Below are 17,646 nucleotides of genomic sequence, written 5' to 3'. Positions count from 1 at the left end.
CACTCAGCCCCATTGATAAATCATCCCTGCTCTTGTAGCCAGTGGGTGTTAGCATCACAGAGAAGGGCTTTTCAGGTTAAGCTGAATTTAGGTGAGAGGTACAAGAGCTGATAAGAATGTGTTGGTCTGTTCTTTGCCTTGTCAGTGTGTCTTCTTAAATTTGAGATTTCATAGTGGTGCTTACTACTGCTGCCATCTTCCTCATATAGCTCCCGTTCTCAGTCAAACCTCCATGGAATCAGCCTTCCCTAGAAGAGACTTTCTGCCTATTCAGTATATGGGGAAAATAAGGCACAGGATGGTGATGAGTTGCAAGCTGTTACTGTAGGATAGGAACATATGCAGGAGAAGAGCCCAGATTTATCAGGCTTTTAGTCCCCCTACAGGGAAAGCAGCTGGTTTCCGTGGGTTCAGACCCACAAATTACATCCCTGAGAGCTGCTGTCCTTCCCGTGCCAGAGCTCTGCCAGGGTGCTCACAAGGATACGTGTCTCTGTTCTTTTTCCTTTGCAGGAGGCCTGGGAGAAGAGTCTCTTGTGTCAAATGAGAACATCACTTCAACTGATCGTAGTAACAAAGCAGTTAAAAAGGGTAATGTGGTACCCCACCCAGACCTTTGGGTATCCTTTATTTACTTTTTTTATCACCTGTAAAACCATGTTTTGTCCTGTGTATATGTGTGTGTTGTACCTAGGAGACCGGCCTTGCCCAGGCATCTGCATTTGTTGCTGTTGGTGGACTCTCTGCAAGGGTGGGTTTGCCTTGTATAGTGTGGTGGGCTCACCCTGGCCAACAGCTGTTCAGTAACATCCCCCTCCTGCAGCAGGATGGGTGAGAGAACAGGAAGAGCAAAAATGAGAAAACTCACTACTTCAGATGAAGACAGTTTAGTAAGTGAAGGGAAGAGGAAAAAAGCAAAAACCAAGTGATATAAAGGTAGTTCCCCTTGGTGTGACCTATTAGGCAGCACTTTCTGCAGGTGTAGCAACCCCAGCATTCTATTATTCCTTTGTCCAAGTCCAGCCAATGGGTTAGCTGTGCAATACAGGCAGTTTACCTAAAAAAATGTGTCTACGTGGTCTTTACACATGTTAGTAAAGCCCAGCTAGGCTATGTACGTGGTCTTTACACATGTTAGTAAAGCCCACTGCTGCTTTGAGAATTTGTTAGGAAAAATTGGTCCCCCCAGCAAATGGGGTGAGCAGCCAGGAAGCTCTGAAAGGGGCATATATCCTACTTGGTCAGACCCACACCACATTAAAAGTGCGACTTGTGTTCGTGTAACCAGTATCTAAGCAGAGCTGCAGCAGCACAGATGCAGGGCAAGGTATGGAGTCTGCATAGAAGCCTACCTGAATCTTCAGGCAGGTTTTATGGCCAGTACTGAGCACCACACAGCCAGGGCTCCTCTGCCTTTTTAGCAAGAATTGAGACGTGTTCTGTTTTCTCTTTTGTAATTTTGCTCTTTTTCATTAAAATTAAGATATTTAACATGGATGGATATTTGTGCTAAGTATTGAATGCTTCAGCTTTTCTACCCTTCTCCAGCAGAAGCTTTTCAATCTATGTTTCCAAACCACTGGAGAGCTAGCGTGTGAAAATAAACACTTTAATGTGACACTTTCCAGCCTTGAGTATATGTTTCAGTCTAAGAGGCCTGTTGTCTTCCTCCAAAGTCAACTTGAACGAGTAGTTGCTGTTGTGACACTACCCCTGCCAGAATAAACCTTTCCCTGCAGATCTGGATGAGTAGGGCAGGTTAAGAATATACAGTGACATCTGGGCTTGTTTGACCTCCCTCCTCTCATTCCCCTTATTTAAGTACTGTGTCCCCATCCATGAAATTGCTGTTGGAGAGAGTGGGTAGCTAGAGAGAGCAGAGCTGTCCCTTTATACTAGGGACAACCTAGTTGAATAGGTTTGGGATAGCATGTAGGGAGGCTCCAAGGCAAGAAGTTGCTATAGGTTCACTGTCTGTAAATCCTGAATGAATCACTGGGAAATCTGGCTATGGCTTCTGGCTTGGATTAACATCTTGCTTTTTCTGTTTTTCTTTTTTTCTGAAGCTCCAGGGTACTACCTGAGGGCTGCACATGGAACTAAAGAGGATTTAAACAGTGTTGCCACTCTGTCTTGCAGACGGCAGGCAGAACACAACGCTTGTGAGGAGACCGAAGAGGAAGGATTATAAAGATGAGTCTGAGATGGACACACACTCCTCTCTCAGAGTGCGCAGGGCAACCACATCCAGGGCTGAGAGGATCTGGCCAGGAGGGGTCATTCCCTATGTTATCGGAGGAAATTTCACTGGTCAGTAGTAAAGACGTTGCTGCCTGTTTGCTCAGGGATGACTGTCTCAAAATGTGTGGGACATCTTGGGAACAGTTTTCCCACAAATGACTCAGGTCCTTGGGAGCCTGTCTCCTGAGACGAGGTGGGCATGTGGTTGCACAAGGAATTCTACACTGCGAAAGCCTGAAACTGAAGTGTGCAGTGATATAGTTCTTCTTTTGGAGCCCAAGAAATAATTGGGTGACTTGGTCACTTCTCTTGATTGCTTCAGGGGCCAGAACTTGTGAGCTGCACTCATACCTTGTGTTCCTAGAAAGGGATCCTCTGTGCTGTTGGAAGAGTAGGAGCAGAAGTACAGTGAGTTGCTCTTTGAATCCTCACTCAGAGAACTTTCCCTGTGCACTCTGCTTCCTGACCTGTTGTTTTCTGGACATGAGACTTCAAGGTCTCCTTGAGCTGTGTGACCGATGGGAACAATGAGCTGTGTCCCACAGTGGATGAGGTGCTCTCCAAAGTATCCATTCTAGCATTTTCATAGCACGTCTGAGGCACTGTCCAAACTAAGATGTCTCTTGGGGTGTAGCAGATCTCCTGCAAGTCTGTCATGTGAAGCAGACAGGCAACTTGCTGTGGTGCCACCTCTCTGCAGCTCTGTGGTCCCCTGTGGGATTGGTTTCCTTGACTCATGGATGACAATGCTCTGTGCATCACTGGAGCCAGCTCCTTCCTGTCTCCCCAAGCCTGTCTCCACCATCTTGGGTCCAACAGAACTTATACCCTTGAGCTCCTATGATGTACTTTGTCCTAGCAGAAAAGAGTAGTTTAGGAACTGCACTCATGCATTGTGGGTTTGCCTCCCCAGTCATGACCCTCCTGCCAGTTTGGGGTGATCCTCAAGACCTCTTTAACCTGTTCACCCAGACTGTCTCATTCTAGCACTCACACTGTCACCAGGAGTCTGAGAAGCCCCCGTGGAAGGGTCTCTTCACCTCCACAAAAAGAAAGGCAGGATATTGAGTAGCCTGCTAGCCACAACTGTCCCCCTACATTTGTCAGAGAACGACCAACCCCATCCCTCAAGGTCTGATGAGAAAATGTTCTCTGTGTTATGTGTGTCTCACTAGTCTAACCAGTCCAGAGCAGGTAATGCCCTCTTTCCATTTTGGTGACGGTGCAAGAAACGATTCTCACCATAGCACAATTCTCTCTTGCATTCAGCTTGGTGTTTTGCCTCAGCTTAATCCCACCTAGGAGCTTCTTCCTGTATCCTTGTGCTTTTCTGATATACTTCTGGCTTTTCTCCCCTCTCTAGTCACTCGTGAGAGTGGCAACTGGCTCTGTGGCCCTGTGTGTTCCAGAAGCTGTGCTGGAAAGATGATGTAGGGAGTTCTGGCCGTGTACTGCTGTGGGGCATCACTTCCCAGCTCTTCTGGATGGTGCCAAGAGAGCACTGGAAATATCCTGCTCCCCTGGGGGGGAAGATTCTGTGGCCTTTTTTCTTGCTACTGTACAGCAGGCATAAGACCCTACTTCTCAGGTGTATTACCATGCAAGTCCTGAGCTGTTCCTGAATTCAAGCGCAGAGCAGCAGTGTCTCTTATACCTTCTTGTGCTGCCCCGAGAATGCCTCTAGCTCCCATACAGTTTTTCCTTCTCATTTTAAATACCTGGTGACAGTTTTCCTCAGTCTTGAGAACACCATGTAGCACTCAAGAGATTCCTATGTCTTGAAAGCTGTGTGTGGTCATGTTATGCTGCAGCATGAGAGCAAATCTGGCACACCACCAAGTACTTGGTGCACAGATTAGAACACCCAACAGTTCTGCAGAATGAGCTCTACCTAGTGAGGTGACATTTCTCATATGTAGAAGCTTTGATGTGCCTAAACAAATTTCCTACCTGTTAAATTAGAGCAATTAGTTCATCAAGCCAAATGAGAGAAAAGTATGATACAGTAAGTTAGTGCTATAGTAGGAAGTGAAGTGGATCACAGATTCCTAGAAGTGTCTACATGTATGGGATTCACTTTTGGAGAGATTGACTGTTCCCTTATCCAGATATCCTCTAAATGCATTAGAGATTTGTGAAAGTCAGGCCTTCACTGTTATCTCTGCTTGGATTTATTTTTCAGGTACCCAAAGAGCTATCTTTAAGCAAGCCATGAGGCACTGGGAGAAGCACACTTGTGTGACATTTGTGGAGAGAACTGATGAAGAGAGTTTCATTGTATTCACATACAGAACATGTGGGTAAGTGATAACTGCACATTCCCTGCAGATATCTGTGTTGCAAACATCCCTTTCATTGACAAGTGGCTTTGTAAGTCTAACTCTGGCCAGAATAAACCAATGGCTACATTGGGGAATCTGTCACAGAGATCCATCTTTAGGCTCTGGAAGGTTTTCCAGGATAATTTAGCATTTGCTGGGAACAAGGTGCTAAGCCTTTCTGGATGCTTTTTCCTGGGATAACACTTAAGTCTATGCATTTTTGTAGATCTGCACTTATGTGTTTCCTTTATACATATAAGTACATATAATGTATGCAACTTCTGGCCTGTCCTGGACCTTGCCAGATGCCATCCCCTGTCCCTGTGCCTCAGATTCCCCCAGTTCATTGATGTGCTGCATGTTTTGTGGGTTTTCTTTTCCAGATGCTGCTCATATGTGGGTCGTCGAGGAGGAGGTCCTCAGGCTATATCTATTGGGAAAAACTGTGACAAATTTGGTATTGTGGCTCATGAGCTGGGCCATGTGGTGGGTTTCTGGCATGAGCACACACGGCCTGACAGGGACCAGCATGTCACAATCATCAGGGAGAATATACAGCAAGGTAAAGTAGTGCTTCAGGTTATTCCATCTGACTTTTGGGTGGGTGGAAATCTTTCTTGCTGAACTTGTGGAAAGCCCTAGTGGCCTGTGAGCTAGGACCATGAGGAAGAAATATTGCTGATACCTGGTTGGAATAAAGGTGAAAATAGTTGAGTGAATAGAGATTTTTGATGTCCTGCTGGAACTGGTGGTACATAGGAGTATAGCCCTTTGGTTCCAGGAGCCTAGAGGTGGAAAGCTTTATATATATATATATATATATGTATGTATGTATGTGTATGTATATGTATAAGATTTCTTACTTTCCCTTTGTGTTTGGCGTCATAGGTCAGGAGTACAATTTTTTAAAGATGGAAGCTGGGGAAGTGAACTCACTGGGAGAGACCTATGACTTCGACAGCATCATGCACTATGCTAGGAACACGTTTTCCAGGTGATAATCTAAGGTTATTTATCCTCAGGACTGTTTTCAGTAGTTGCAATTAGCTCTGTGGGATACATGGAGCCTAGAAGGAGACCTGTGATCTATCACAGAGATATGTGATAGTTGCAGTGAGCTCTGCTGCATGGCGAAGTTTGAAAAATATTTGGAAATGTAAGGTGGATGAAGAGAAGTATGGTTGATTCTTATTTTCTCCTCCCCATTATAATTTTCTAATGCTGATGATCTTTGGAGACCTTCCAAAACCATGTTAGGGTGTTTTACAACCTTCCCAGACAGCACGTGTGTGTCTGCCCACCTGCAAAAAGGTAAAGCTAAAACCACCTTTGAATCTGTTTGTCCAGCTTCGGAGCATTGCCTCCTGAGTCCCTAGCAACTTTTACAGAGGACAATTTAAACTCTAGATCATGATTTTTAATTGCTTAACTATTTTTCTAACCATTTATATATGTGCTTTAGATCACAGCCTCTGCAGCTCTGTGATTTTTTGTGACTGGTTTCTTCATGGAGAAGTTTTCAGTCCTGTTCTTGTCCCAGCTAACCGGTCAATTTCCATGTAGGGTCTTTGCCCTTGAATCCTATCTCATCCCTCCAAATGGAGTCTATTTTGTGATCAAGCAGCTCTACTGGATGGAGAGGTGAAATTATAATAGTTATCTATATTCTGGGTTTTGAATGAGAGCTACTGGTTTACCAGCTCCATTTTTCTGGATTATTTGAAGCTTTTTTCATAAACCCCACTAATGCTCCAGCTGAAGAGATTTCCTTTACTACATATGATGAGTAAAGGGGATGGGAAGCAAAGCAAAAATACCCGTGATCTTGAGAACTTATTTTCACAAAAATTAAATGTCTTTGGGGCTTTTTCAGTTTTCTTACTGCCCAGTTGTATGGAATTGCCAAGCCTATTGTTCTGTGCTTTTGTTTCTGAGACTTCATGACAACCAGGGGAAAACAGTCAAACTTGCTGAAAAGCTACTTTTTCTGGCAATGGGAGATGGTGGCAGCTTTCAGATATTTCTTTGGATCAGATACCCAAAGCAAACAGTTTTTCTTTCCTTGAAGCTTCTGCTGGATCTTTCCAGCATATGCTAGACTCTAATTGGTTAGAATTGTCCTGCACAAAAACAGGATTAAGTTATTACTGCCATTTATATTGTGGATGCTTTTGAGTCTGTGTGTCTTGATTGAAAACCTGGGTCCTTTAGAACACTGCTGGACCAAAAAAGGATAAAAATGGCAAGAGTCCTTCGAAATTTAAATTGGTGCTTAATAGGATTTTTAAGTCTGTTTTCTTTAAGACTTTTGTCTCTGTGACCCACCCTCACCCCAGCAGCAGTCTTTGTGCAGTAATTGAACTGAGTACTAAGTGCCTCTGTGGGCTGATTGTGCTGTCACCGTAAATAGCCACTGCTGGGAACAGGCTTTTACTTTACCAAGACCTGTCTTGACATCTGCTTCTGTAAGGGAATGATGGTTACTTTGACCAATCACTAGAGATATGTGAGTGTATGCATGTCTCCTTTCCACCACACTGAGTTTTGTGGTTGATGGCCAATTGCAGCCAAAACTGATAAAAAACATTTAGCCCATGAAGATATTAAGTACCAGCAAGTTTCTTTATACCATCAGTGGCTAGGAATGGGAGACAGCCCCTGTGGGACACTGCTAAGGGAAGACCTGTAGTGGGCATGTAAATACATTAGCATACACCAGGAAGTCCACATAGGAAAAAGATGATCTGAGCATTCCATCAGTGGAGGTGGGGTGTGTGAATGAGGTGGAGGTCAAGGACACAGAGCCATGTCAAAATTTTATTAACTCACCTCAGAGCTTGTCAGCACTAATTTAAGTGCTGATAAGGAATTTTCCTACCACTGGAAAAAAATCAGCATCCCTCAAGCAAGAGTTGATTCTACTTTTTACAACAGATTACTTCCCCTCTAATTCTTCTTCAGTTTGAGTATTTACAAAATAATTTTCCACCACAAGATATATTTAATAGAATAAGATTTTCTGATCAAGAATACGGGCTGCTCTTTGACAGCTGTCATCCAAATACTCTGCTTGCACTATTTGTTTAAAATTAAACCAATAAAAAAAAACAACCCCTCTCAAACTCCTTTCCTTATGCAGCCGAACAGCCTGATGAACAGAATAACTTGTGTACTTAGATCTTAACCCGTACGTAAAGACTCTTGTATCAAGGCTAGGCAGCACTAAAATTATTGCATCTGTCCTGATTTCCCATTGGATTCTACAGACAGTTGTATCCTGTCCTTCAGAAAGAGAAGTCTGCCTTCCAGAGCTGATGCTGAAGTTTCAAGCTGCCTGTTAGTCTTGGCATGTCCAAGCCAGATATTCAGGGGTGCAGTTAAATGGTTTCTGTGGACTGGATAGCCTGGCCACGACAGCTTGGACTTGCCTATTTGGAGTTCAGGTTTCTGATTCCTCCCTCCCACTTTAGCCCTGAAGTCCTAATGCTGCCTTGAATCCCCCTTGTTTGTGAGCTCTTGCCTGAATGCACGGACTATGCATTTTGATAGAATTGAGCTTAAATCCTTTTCTGGACTGAGATCGTAAGTGCAGTAGAGAGCTCCTGAGTGTGAAGGTACCACGTGAAAGAAATAGTAGCAAGGAAAAGAGACAGGTTGAAATGGAGTTTTTAGCTTGGAAATTCATGCAGAACAAAGGTAGAGCACTTGGTCTTTTTCTCTTCTCTGTGACAACCACAGTCACTGCCAGCCCAACCTCATCTGCTACCAAACAAACTCTTTGCTCCGTTGGCTCAAGCATGCAACCTGTGCTTCTGATGAGCCAGATGTGTGATGAGCCTTCTGGAAAAATATTTTGTTGCCTTTTCTGATTTATGGCAAGGAATGTGTCTATACTCAAGCAGAGGCAGTGGTATTGGCTTGGCAAACTTGTCTGTACATTTGGAAGCTATTTGCTATGGTCAGAAGGCCACCTGAAGACATGCTGTTATCACAATCTTCATTACTCCTGCTTGTTAGCATGGGATATATGGTCAAGAGGACAGTGAGAGGCCTGCCAGGATGACTTTCTGTGCATCGTGTCACTTTTCCTACTTCACTGCTCTTTGTCTCTCTGTTCTTCCCTTCTAGAGGGGTTTTCCTCGACACCATCCTTCCGCGGCGTGACGATAACGGGGTCCGGCCGACCATTGGTCAGCGCGTTCGCCTGAGCCAGGGAGACATCGCACAGGCAAGGAAGCTGTACAAATGCCCAGGTAAATACGGCTTGTGGAGATGTCTCTGCCTCTACTCTAGACACGTGGTTTATCTGGAAGGCATTGGAGTTTAAGAGCACCATAGACTCGGGAAATGTAGACCATCAAATGCTTCAAGCTGAAGCTGTGGGAGAGCTTAACTAGCCTAATGTCTGTCTCCTGTCAGTACTTTGCCAGCATTCCTGTCTAGTTTAGGGCTTTGGTTTTATCCAGTGTTCTGTACTGAAACTTTGTAAGAGGACCTGCAGAGTAGGCTGGGAAGAGGGGCTAGGGTAAGGCTTGTCTTATGCTATTGTTTTCATAGAACTATACTGTTCACAGAAATTGAAACTGATGTGCAAGACTGTGGACAGAGTGGGGACTAGCAGTTAGCAAAGTGGCAGAGGGAAACTGGTAGACCAGGATCTCTGCACACCAACCATCAAGCTTCATTCAAGTTGTTTAAGTGTTGTCCCAAGAAAGAGCCCTAGGGGAACCATAGGTTCACCTCTGAGATTATGGTGTGATGCACTGAGGCTTGGGAAATAAAATGGAAGAAAGCTCAGAGGTGCCAGTTTGTGAAACAACCAGGTGCTGGGAGCTGGCACTTTGGGCTGTTCAGAAAAAGGGTTGATAAACTGCGGAAAAGCTTTGATTGACAACCTAACTATACATATGTGTGGTGCACTAAAGACCAATATTCTGAGTCCTGATTTATCTGGGATCTGAAAATATTGACAAGAAGAGTATCTGGATCCTTTTAAAGTTAATACACTAGACAGTGAAAATTTATGCAACAGTTCTAGCTGAACAGGCTAGTAGAGAGAACCAGATTCTAGAAAGAACAATCTGCCAGGCATAAAGACAGGTTGAATGTGAGGATGAAAAGAGAGGCTTGGCACCCAGTCTAGTGCCTGTGGCATGGACTGCAGTGACTGAGAAGGGAAATTGCATAGAAGGTGTAATGCTTGGAAGGAGAAAATTCAGCAACCTCTACTGAATTGCTGGTGGTGGTGAAATATTAATGAGAAGATACTGGAGAATGAGACATTGCCCTAATTCTTCAGAATGACTCTGTAATGTTCCTAAAATTAAAAGGACTTTTGCAAGAGTCAGGAGTTAATCTGAAGGGGTTGGCCTGGCCAGCGTATTGATCCCATTGAGAGTAGCTTTGGCTGATCCTAGATCTAATATGATTGTAAATGACTAATATTCTTGGAATAAGCATATCACAAAGAGAGGGGAAAAGATGAGGAAGAGAGATAAGTTTTACTAGTATACAAAATCACATCTTAAGTGAGTGGCTGGCTAGCACTGCTTTGTGAACCATTCATGATGCCATGGAAAATGGTCCGTAGCTGGTGTGCAAATCTGTTTGTTCTTTGTATCCTGCTACAGATCAGAGAGTATGAATTCATAAGGATCCAGAATAAATTCTGAGGATCAACAGTCCTTCTGATGTGTGGGGATCACTACTTAGCTTATTATGAGTGACGTGATTTTCTTATGGGTGCTAGTTCTAACTTTTTTTGTTTTTCTTTTTAGCACTCATAATTTTTCTAATTTCCTTTTGAATGAACAAGATGTCGTTCTTGGAAAATTATCTCACAGATTAGATTAGGGATTTGTTTGTTTGATTACTCAGAAAAATTTAAGAACTTCTTGCACCACGTTTTTAAATTGAGTCAGGCTTAATCTAAGCAGGCTTTTCATTCCCGTTGCTGGAAGCATCAACTACAGACTTCTTGAGGCAAGCTGAAAAGCCACTTTGGCCTGAGGTTAAAGTCAAACTAAAAGCTAAAAAGCAGCTTTCTTAAAATGAGGACCCTTCTGAGTCTCAAGTTTTCCACTTGCAAACCAGAACTTTTCTACTTTTTAGGCTTTTCGCACAAAGCTTTAGCAGAGGTTATGGCAGTTCAGAAAATATTTGGCAGCAGAATAATCAGAGCTTTAAGCCTACTAAACAGATTTTCTTCAAATATCTATTGTTCTGATATGGTTTTCTTTTTTCTTAGAATTTATACACACATTGTGCTAGAAGAGAAGGGGTGCAGTGTATTTGTTTAATGGCAAACATCTTCAGCTGCCATTTGAAGCTGTAACTTGAAAAGTTCTCTTCCTGTGCAAAGCATTGGGGTATGACACCAAAAGACTTCAGTTGTGTGTTCAAGCAGGGTCTGAATGAGATTTCAGGTTGAGGACAACTTTGTTCAGGAGTCAAGCTGAGGGTTTTGATGTAAAATGCAACAACATGGTCCAGAAGTTGAATGCAGATGGTTTCCCTTTTCAGAAAGAGAGTCTCGCTCTGATAAAGCCTGAGAAAAACTCCCCCAAAAAAGAGCTAGCACAGTGGAGGATGAGTTACAAGCCTGCGCTGGTACAAGCCAGAACAACTGCTGAGTCTACTGTAGGGGACAGGGCTCTCCAACTCATTAGACGGGAGCTCTTGTGGCTGCTACAGTTAGGGCTGTCTTAGCTTTTCTATTCTAAAACCGCGCTGTTTTAAATTGCTGTTAGTTCCCCAGAGCTTATACCTGCTGGGTTAAATTTGGTGCCAAGCCAGGTGAAACAAGATGAAATTTGCTGAAGGAATTTCTGGAAGGCAAGATGCATTCTGCTACATAGCAGTAAATACTAGATTAGATATGGCTGCATGATTGTGGATTTGATGAGTATAGGAACTACAAAAGACTTCAAAACAGCATGTCCTGCAGTCTTTGGATGTTCTAAAGGGAACAGGCCTATGTGGCTGTGTTAACTGTGCAGAAATGGTTAAACTGTACATTGAGAATCGTCCTGCATGATGTCATCCCATCCAATTCTTTGTTCAGCCTCAAAAAGATGTAGTGTAACTGTAATCAGTTGGTGAGCAGTAAGTGCCTTTTATGCAACTATTTAAGCTACAATTGACTTCTGTAGCATTCACTTTTTCTACTTTGCTTTTCATCTCCGTTTCTAGCAGCTTACATGTGCAACAGTCTCTGCCATATCTGAAAACCACCTCAGTTCAGTTTCTTGGATCCCAGAAGTATCAAACACTAGTCTTTTGACCTGTTGGCTTCTTTGCTTCTAAATGGAGTACATTGCTGTTGCTTATTGGTGTGCTCTGCAGGAGCTTGTGCTTTCCACACAAATATACATTGCTTGTAATTATCCTGCTTCTCCCTACACATGCAGGCAACCCTTCTCCTTTGTGCTGAAAGAACAGCCTGTCTCAGTGTGTCTGGAGAGTTTCATCTGCAAGGCTTGGGTAGTTAGCTAGGTCTCCCTCTCCTCTCCCAAATAGCAATATTTGGTGGTAGATATGTTTGTACCTGTTCCATAATTACACAGTCTTGTCGGGTACTGTGTAATTACACTTTGGAGAACCAAGTCTGAGCTGCTGGCAACCTTTACTGTAGTTCAATTGAAGGTACAAATCCTCTTTGTCTTGTGTCAATATGGTAATGTAGTATGTGTTTCTAGTGATTCAGAGCCCTCTTTACCATTCTGTATCTGTTTGAATAGATTTTGGACCAGAGAAAAAGAATGTTTCTATATCTTGCTGAGTTACGGGTTGGAATCCCCTCTTTTTTGGGATGCCTTGTCAGATAGTGCCATTTCTGGAGCAATCCTGGGTGGTGGCAACTCCAGACCATGCATTGACTAGTAGTGATGCCAGAGGATCAGCTGAAGAATGACTTGCTGTCCTCAGAATATATATTTCCTCAGAATACTTTAGAATTCAATTTGCTGTGAAATGCTCCTTTGTAGTTGCATAATGTTTGAGGGAGTTCTTGGGGTTCAAAACTGCTTGAGAAGGAGGGAGCAGTATTAAGTTTTCAAACTAATTTAATTTTTTCATTCCTCTGGGGCAGATGTGTGTGTTTACCTGCCTGTTTTGCTCAGTGGTGCTTTTTCTGCATAGTTTAAAATACCTTTATCTTTCTTGACAGGAATCACTTTGCCAGTTCCTGTGCTGATCTGTGCCCTAAAGTATATGCAACTCATTCCTAGTAGTGACTCCACCTTCCAGAGTATCCCTACAAGCTGTTTGTTTGAGCAAAACCCTTATTGTGTCCCTGCCTATTGTTCATCTAGTCTGACTTGTCAAGCTGTGGGTCAAAGCACTTCAGGGAAATGAAGAATTTCTTGTCCTAGGTATCTCTCTTTCGTCTTTTTGAAGATACTAAACTTCTGAATGGGACCAGTCTCTTTTCACATTAGACTTCCAAACTGCCTATCTAAATGTGATCATGGCTGAAACATTAGTGAGTGTGTGGTAGCATCAGGAAGAAGGGAACATCCCATGGCATTTCCATGAGAAAGGGAGCCAGTTGTTCAGCCTTGTCAGATCTTTCAAATCACTGCTGCTTAACTAGGGATTTTTGGGAGCTGCCTTACAGTCACTGAGGAAACGAAGTTGCAAGTCAAGAGCTGCATTGTAACATCAGCAGGTTATGAAATTAGAAAAAACAACTGGAAAGCAGACAAGCCAAGGGTCTCTGCTCCTTGGCATGGGTATTTGAATGTGTCTAGTAAGTACTCTCAAGGAAATAGGAGCTTTGATACTTGTGATCTTTCTACCTAGCTAGTGAGCTGCTCTGCAGATGCAGCTGGTCACTTCTAGTTCCAGATCAGCCCTTCTGGCTCAAAGAGCAGGGACTACAGTGGTCGGAGATTTCCCAGATGTTGGAAGCTCTGGTTCAATAAAAGGAACATATACTTGAGCATATTACTTGCTTCCCAAAAGTTACAGAATCACAGAATTGCCAAGGCTGGAAAAGACCTTTAAGATCATCAAGTCCAGCCTATAACCTAACACCGCCACACTGGCTAGACCATGGCACTAAGTGTCATGTCCAGCCTGTCCTTGAACACATCCAGGGACAGTGCCTCCACCGCTTCCCTAGGAAGTCCATTCCAATGTCTAATCACCCTCTCTGTGAGGAACTACTTCCTAATATCCAGCCTAAACCTCCCCTGGAGCAGCTTGAGGCCATGTCCTCTTGTCTTGTTGCTAGCTGCCTGGAAGAAGAGCCCCAGGTCTCTCTGGAATCTACATTTCATCAGCTGCAGCTGGCCACAAAACCAGGAAGGTGGAAAGCAGGGTGAGCTGCCGTGCTCATGTTTTATCCTGCATGGTGTGACGGCAGGATAGATGCTGGGCAGCTGAAAGGTGGGGCAGTGGAGCTTGCCCTTCTTTTGTTAGGATGTTTCAACTCAAAAAAAGTCAATTTACAATGGTAACTAAGGAGAACTTCACTGAGCAGCTTGTAATGAAAACAGATTTGCTGACAGTTTTGGGGTTGTGTGGTAGGATGGGGTTAATATTTTGTGTTTGATTAGTGGATGAGAGATAGGGCTGAAACCTAAAAGTGCAGGTGTGTGGAAAAAAGAGGAAGGAAGAAGAGTGTCCTTTAAAAACTCTTTCTCTTGTGTCCTTGTATTGATAATCTTCTGTCCTGGGAATCCCAACAAAATTCACATCACCCCTTTGATGAAGTATCAGGTGGTCAGTGACCTTTGGCCATGACACTGACTGACCATCCTTAGGGTGCCAGCCACCAAACTGCACACAGAAGCCACATGTAAATGTTTTGATAGACCTTGGTATCTTTCAGAGGCTCACTCCTTGTTGCTGTTTTCTCTCTCTCTCTCTCTCTCTCTCTCTCTCTCTCAGCTTGTGGAGAGACATTGCAGGACTCAACAGGAAATTTCTCAGCCCCTGGCTTTCCTAATGGCTACCCCTCCTATTCCCACTGTGTCTGGAGGATCTCGGTGACCCCAGGGGAGAAGGTAGGTGCTGCACCAGCATGACGTGTACTCTGCACTTCTCTTTCTCTGGTTTTGCCTGTGATGGCAGCTGCCAGAAGATCTCTGCATGTCTGTAGTGGAAGGATGGAGCCTGGAAAGGCTCCGAGTGCCATCGCTGCCTTCCCAGAGATGGGGTCAGGAATACATAGTCTTGAGGAAGGAAGAGGTACCACAGGGGCAGAGCCCACTGACAGGTCTGGGCTGCATATTCATCTCTGATCTTTCCTCTGTATTCAGGGATGAACCCACTAGTTCTAGCCAAGCTCACTTTTTGAAGCCAAGTGCCCATAAGATGAGTTAGATAAAATGTGCCAGTGGGCCAGGGTCCTGAAGGGAGCTGAGCAGCCATGAGTGACATCAGTGGCCTGCCCCTGTCACACAGGCATAATGTCCCTGTCAGGGGACTCCACTCCCCTCCTTGAAACGCCAAGCCCCACCACGCATCAGTCACTCACCCTCTCCACTTTCTTCCCAGCTCCTTTTGTTTTATTGATCTTCTTGTGGAAATGAAAACTTTCCTTAATCCACCAACAGCAGCCCTTAAGGCCCTTCATGCTGTACCAGGCTGCAGGAATGTGCAGCCTGGCTTGGGAGCTTCTTGACAGAGTGGCTTTGCTGAGGGCCACCCTTGTAACACACTTCAGACTCAGACATGAACAAGGAAGAGCAGAGCCCACTGATTCTGCAGCAGCTGACCTGCTGTGGGACCTGGTTCTGTCACCCACAAGCCCAGTCCCAGGCAGTGCTGGGCTTCTACTGCCAGCTGCAGGGAGAGCTTTGTCAGGGACAGACGTGCCACGAATGGCCCAGGTTCTGAAAGTATGGCACTGGGAATTTTACTACATAAATCTTACTGTAAATTCTCCTTTTTTCTCTCAGCCTCTTGAGAAGAGTTGTATTGGATAGGACCCAGCATGTAAATGCTGAACCACTGATGTTAAAAAATAAAATTCAGATGAAATCCTTTAATTTATCACTCAAACACGGTGATTAGCACAAAGTTGCATCATAGCATTGATTAGAACAGATGTAGTAGTATTCAGCTGCATAGAAACAGATGGATCTCCTGTAGCACCTAAAGAGTCAGAAAGCTGCAAAAGTGTGAACAAAGTAAGCAACATTGTTACAGACTGCACTCTGCACATCCAGTCAGAGCTTTGGGGAAGAATATCCGTTTTAATTTAATGACACTTCTGCGGCAGCCTACAGATGTAAATGAATACATGGATCAGATCTTGTAAGGACAAAAAATGCCACAAGCACACTCCTGTTGGTAACTTCCATATACCCCAAGCAAGGCCTGTAATCCTTGTTACAGAAGAAGGAAACTAAAGGTCTAAAATATTCATGCTAAGCTCTGCATGATAGCGCTGCTGAACACAATTGCATCATGGTGATGGTGTGAGGATTTTGTCAGAATATGGAAACTTATTGGGAAAATTAGCTCCTTCTGACAATATTAAATCATATAAGGGTGTAGAACACAAACAGCTGTAATTTGGGCAATGTGTTGCTCTATAGCATTCCCATTAATCAAAGCCAAGGATTCATTTTTTTATTAAAAACCCCCTGACAAACAAATGGGCTCCTTTTAGTAACATTTTAGTCATTAAGGAGAAATGATGTGAATTACAGAATGGATAGTAAAGTGCTGTCTGCTGCCATGTACATTCATGGTTTCGGTAAAACACCTTGAGAAGCCTTCTTTTAATATATATTTTTAATGTTTTGAGGAAAGCTGATGAAAAAAAAACAACCAACTGTCCAACTGTCTTTTCCGGCATGCTCGCTTAGGCAGCGCCATAGCAGAGGCTAAGCACCTAACATGGAGGGACTTCTCTTTAGCTTCTTCCCAAAGAGAAGTGTGTACTCTCTCCTTTCAGATTATGTTAAATTTCACATCAATGGACCTGTTTAAAAGTCGGCTTTGCTGGTATGATTACGTGGAGGTGCGTGATGGCTACTGGAGGAAGGCTCCATTACTGGGTGAGTAGCTGCGTCGTTTTAATTGCATTTTGTGTGTTCCTCCTGAAGATTACTAGGGGGAAAACTCGAACAGATACAAACCTTCCTTTATCTGGAAGGAGCCTATGTCCAAGCAGTACAACCAGTGCACTGGCCAGCCCTTAATGTCTCTATCCAGAGATGCTGGTGTGCTGTATTCACACCAAATACTCTGTGCTTTGAGCCCTTTGGTAGTAAAGGCTTTATTCCTTCCTTTTCCAGCTTGAAAACTGAGGCAGAGAGGGAATTGAGTTGGAGGCATGATTGGCATTAAAAATGTAGTCTTTGAAGTATTTTATTGTTTTTTCCTTAAGACCTGAGTGGAATGGTCAGGTTGCAAGAATGAAGCAGCTATATAGCTCCTGACCCAAGCTCTTCCTTCTCAAATATTTGTATTCACAGATGCACAGTAGTCTGTACTTCAGGCCTCTGTATTTCTAGCAGGAAACTTCTTAGAACATGTCTAGGATATTGGACTGTACAAGGCCTCTACTCTGCTCCTATTTTCTAAGATCCCAAGGAAGTGCATCTCTGTGTCCTCCCTGCTCCTCTGCCTCCTACTGTTGCAAAGTGCAAATCTTCTGCCCTGAGTGGGCAATAGCACAGAACTGGGCTAGTCAGCATGGGGTCAGAGGGCTTAGGCAGGTTTGGGTGCTTGTCTTGGCTGCACTGGGTGTCCCAGCCCTGGTACCAGGTGATGTGCTGAGGCTGGAGCCATGCTGCTCTCTGGAGGTTTCTGTGGGCCTGCCTTTCTACACAGACTTGGCAGCTGGTTTTATGGATTCCTTCCTGTTTTGCGATTGGCAGCATTTATCGCTGTTTCCTGCCACATGTGCATCAGGTAATGTTGCTCAAGCAGCTGCAACTTAGCTCTTCATTATTTATTTTTTCTGCTGAGTAATTTAAAGGTATTTCAGAAGCCAAGCCACCTCCCTGTTCCCCTAGTGCAGGTGGACTTGTGAGTGTTTCCATCTGGAAGGAGATGCTGCATGAATGGCCACAGCTCCCACCAGGGGCTGAGCCCATGAAATTATCTTGGAAGAGGCAGACAG

General features: G+C 44.0%; 1 protein-coding gene across 1 annotated transcript in view; it reads left to right on the top strand.

Moving 5' to 3' along the window:
* Nucleotides 1–17,646, top strand: part of TLL2 (tolloid-like 2) — a 55,711-nt gene that overhangs the window by 18,111 nt on the left and 19,954 nt on the right. The window contains exons 3-10 of the mRNA XM_010000816.1: nucleotides 514–591; nucleotides 2,140–2,310; nucleotides 4,424–4,541; nucleotides 4,946–5,124; nucleotides 5,451–5,556; nucleotides 8,691–8,815; nucleotides 14,457–14,572; nucleotides 16,474–16,576. Coding sequence (XP_009999118.1) covers nucleotides 514–591; nucleotides 2,140–2,310; nucleotides 4,424–4,541; nucleotides 4,946–5,124; nucleotides 5,451–5,556; nucleotides 8,691–8,815; nucleotides 14,457–14,572; nucleotides 16,474–16,576 — 996 coding nt within the window. The remainder of the gene's footprint in view (nucleotides 1–513; nucleotides 592–2,139; nucleotides 2,311–4,423; nucleotides 4,542–4,945; nucleotides 5,125–5,450; nucleotides 5,557–8,690; nucleotides 8,816–14,456; nucleotides 14,573–16,473; nucleotides 16,577–17,646) is intronic.

Source organism: Chaetura pelagica, unplaced genomic scaffold (assembly GCF_000747805.2).
Source record: "Chaetura pelagica isolate M959 unplaced genomic scaffold, ChaPel_1.0 scaffold166, whole genome shotgun sequence".
Taxonomy (NCBI): Eukaryota; Metazoa; Chordata; class Aves; order Apodiformes; family Apodidae; genus Chaetura; species Chaetura pelagica.
The sequence above is the reverse complement of the archived record's forward strand: the minus strand, read 5'-3'. Positions and strand labels throughout refer to the sequence as shown.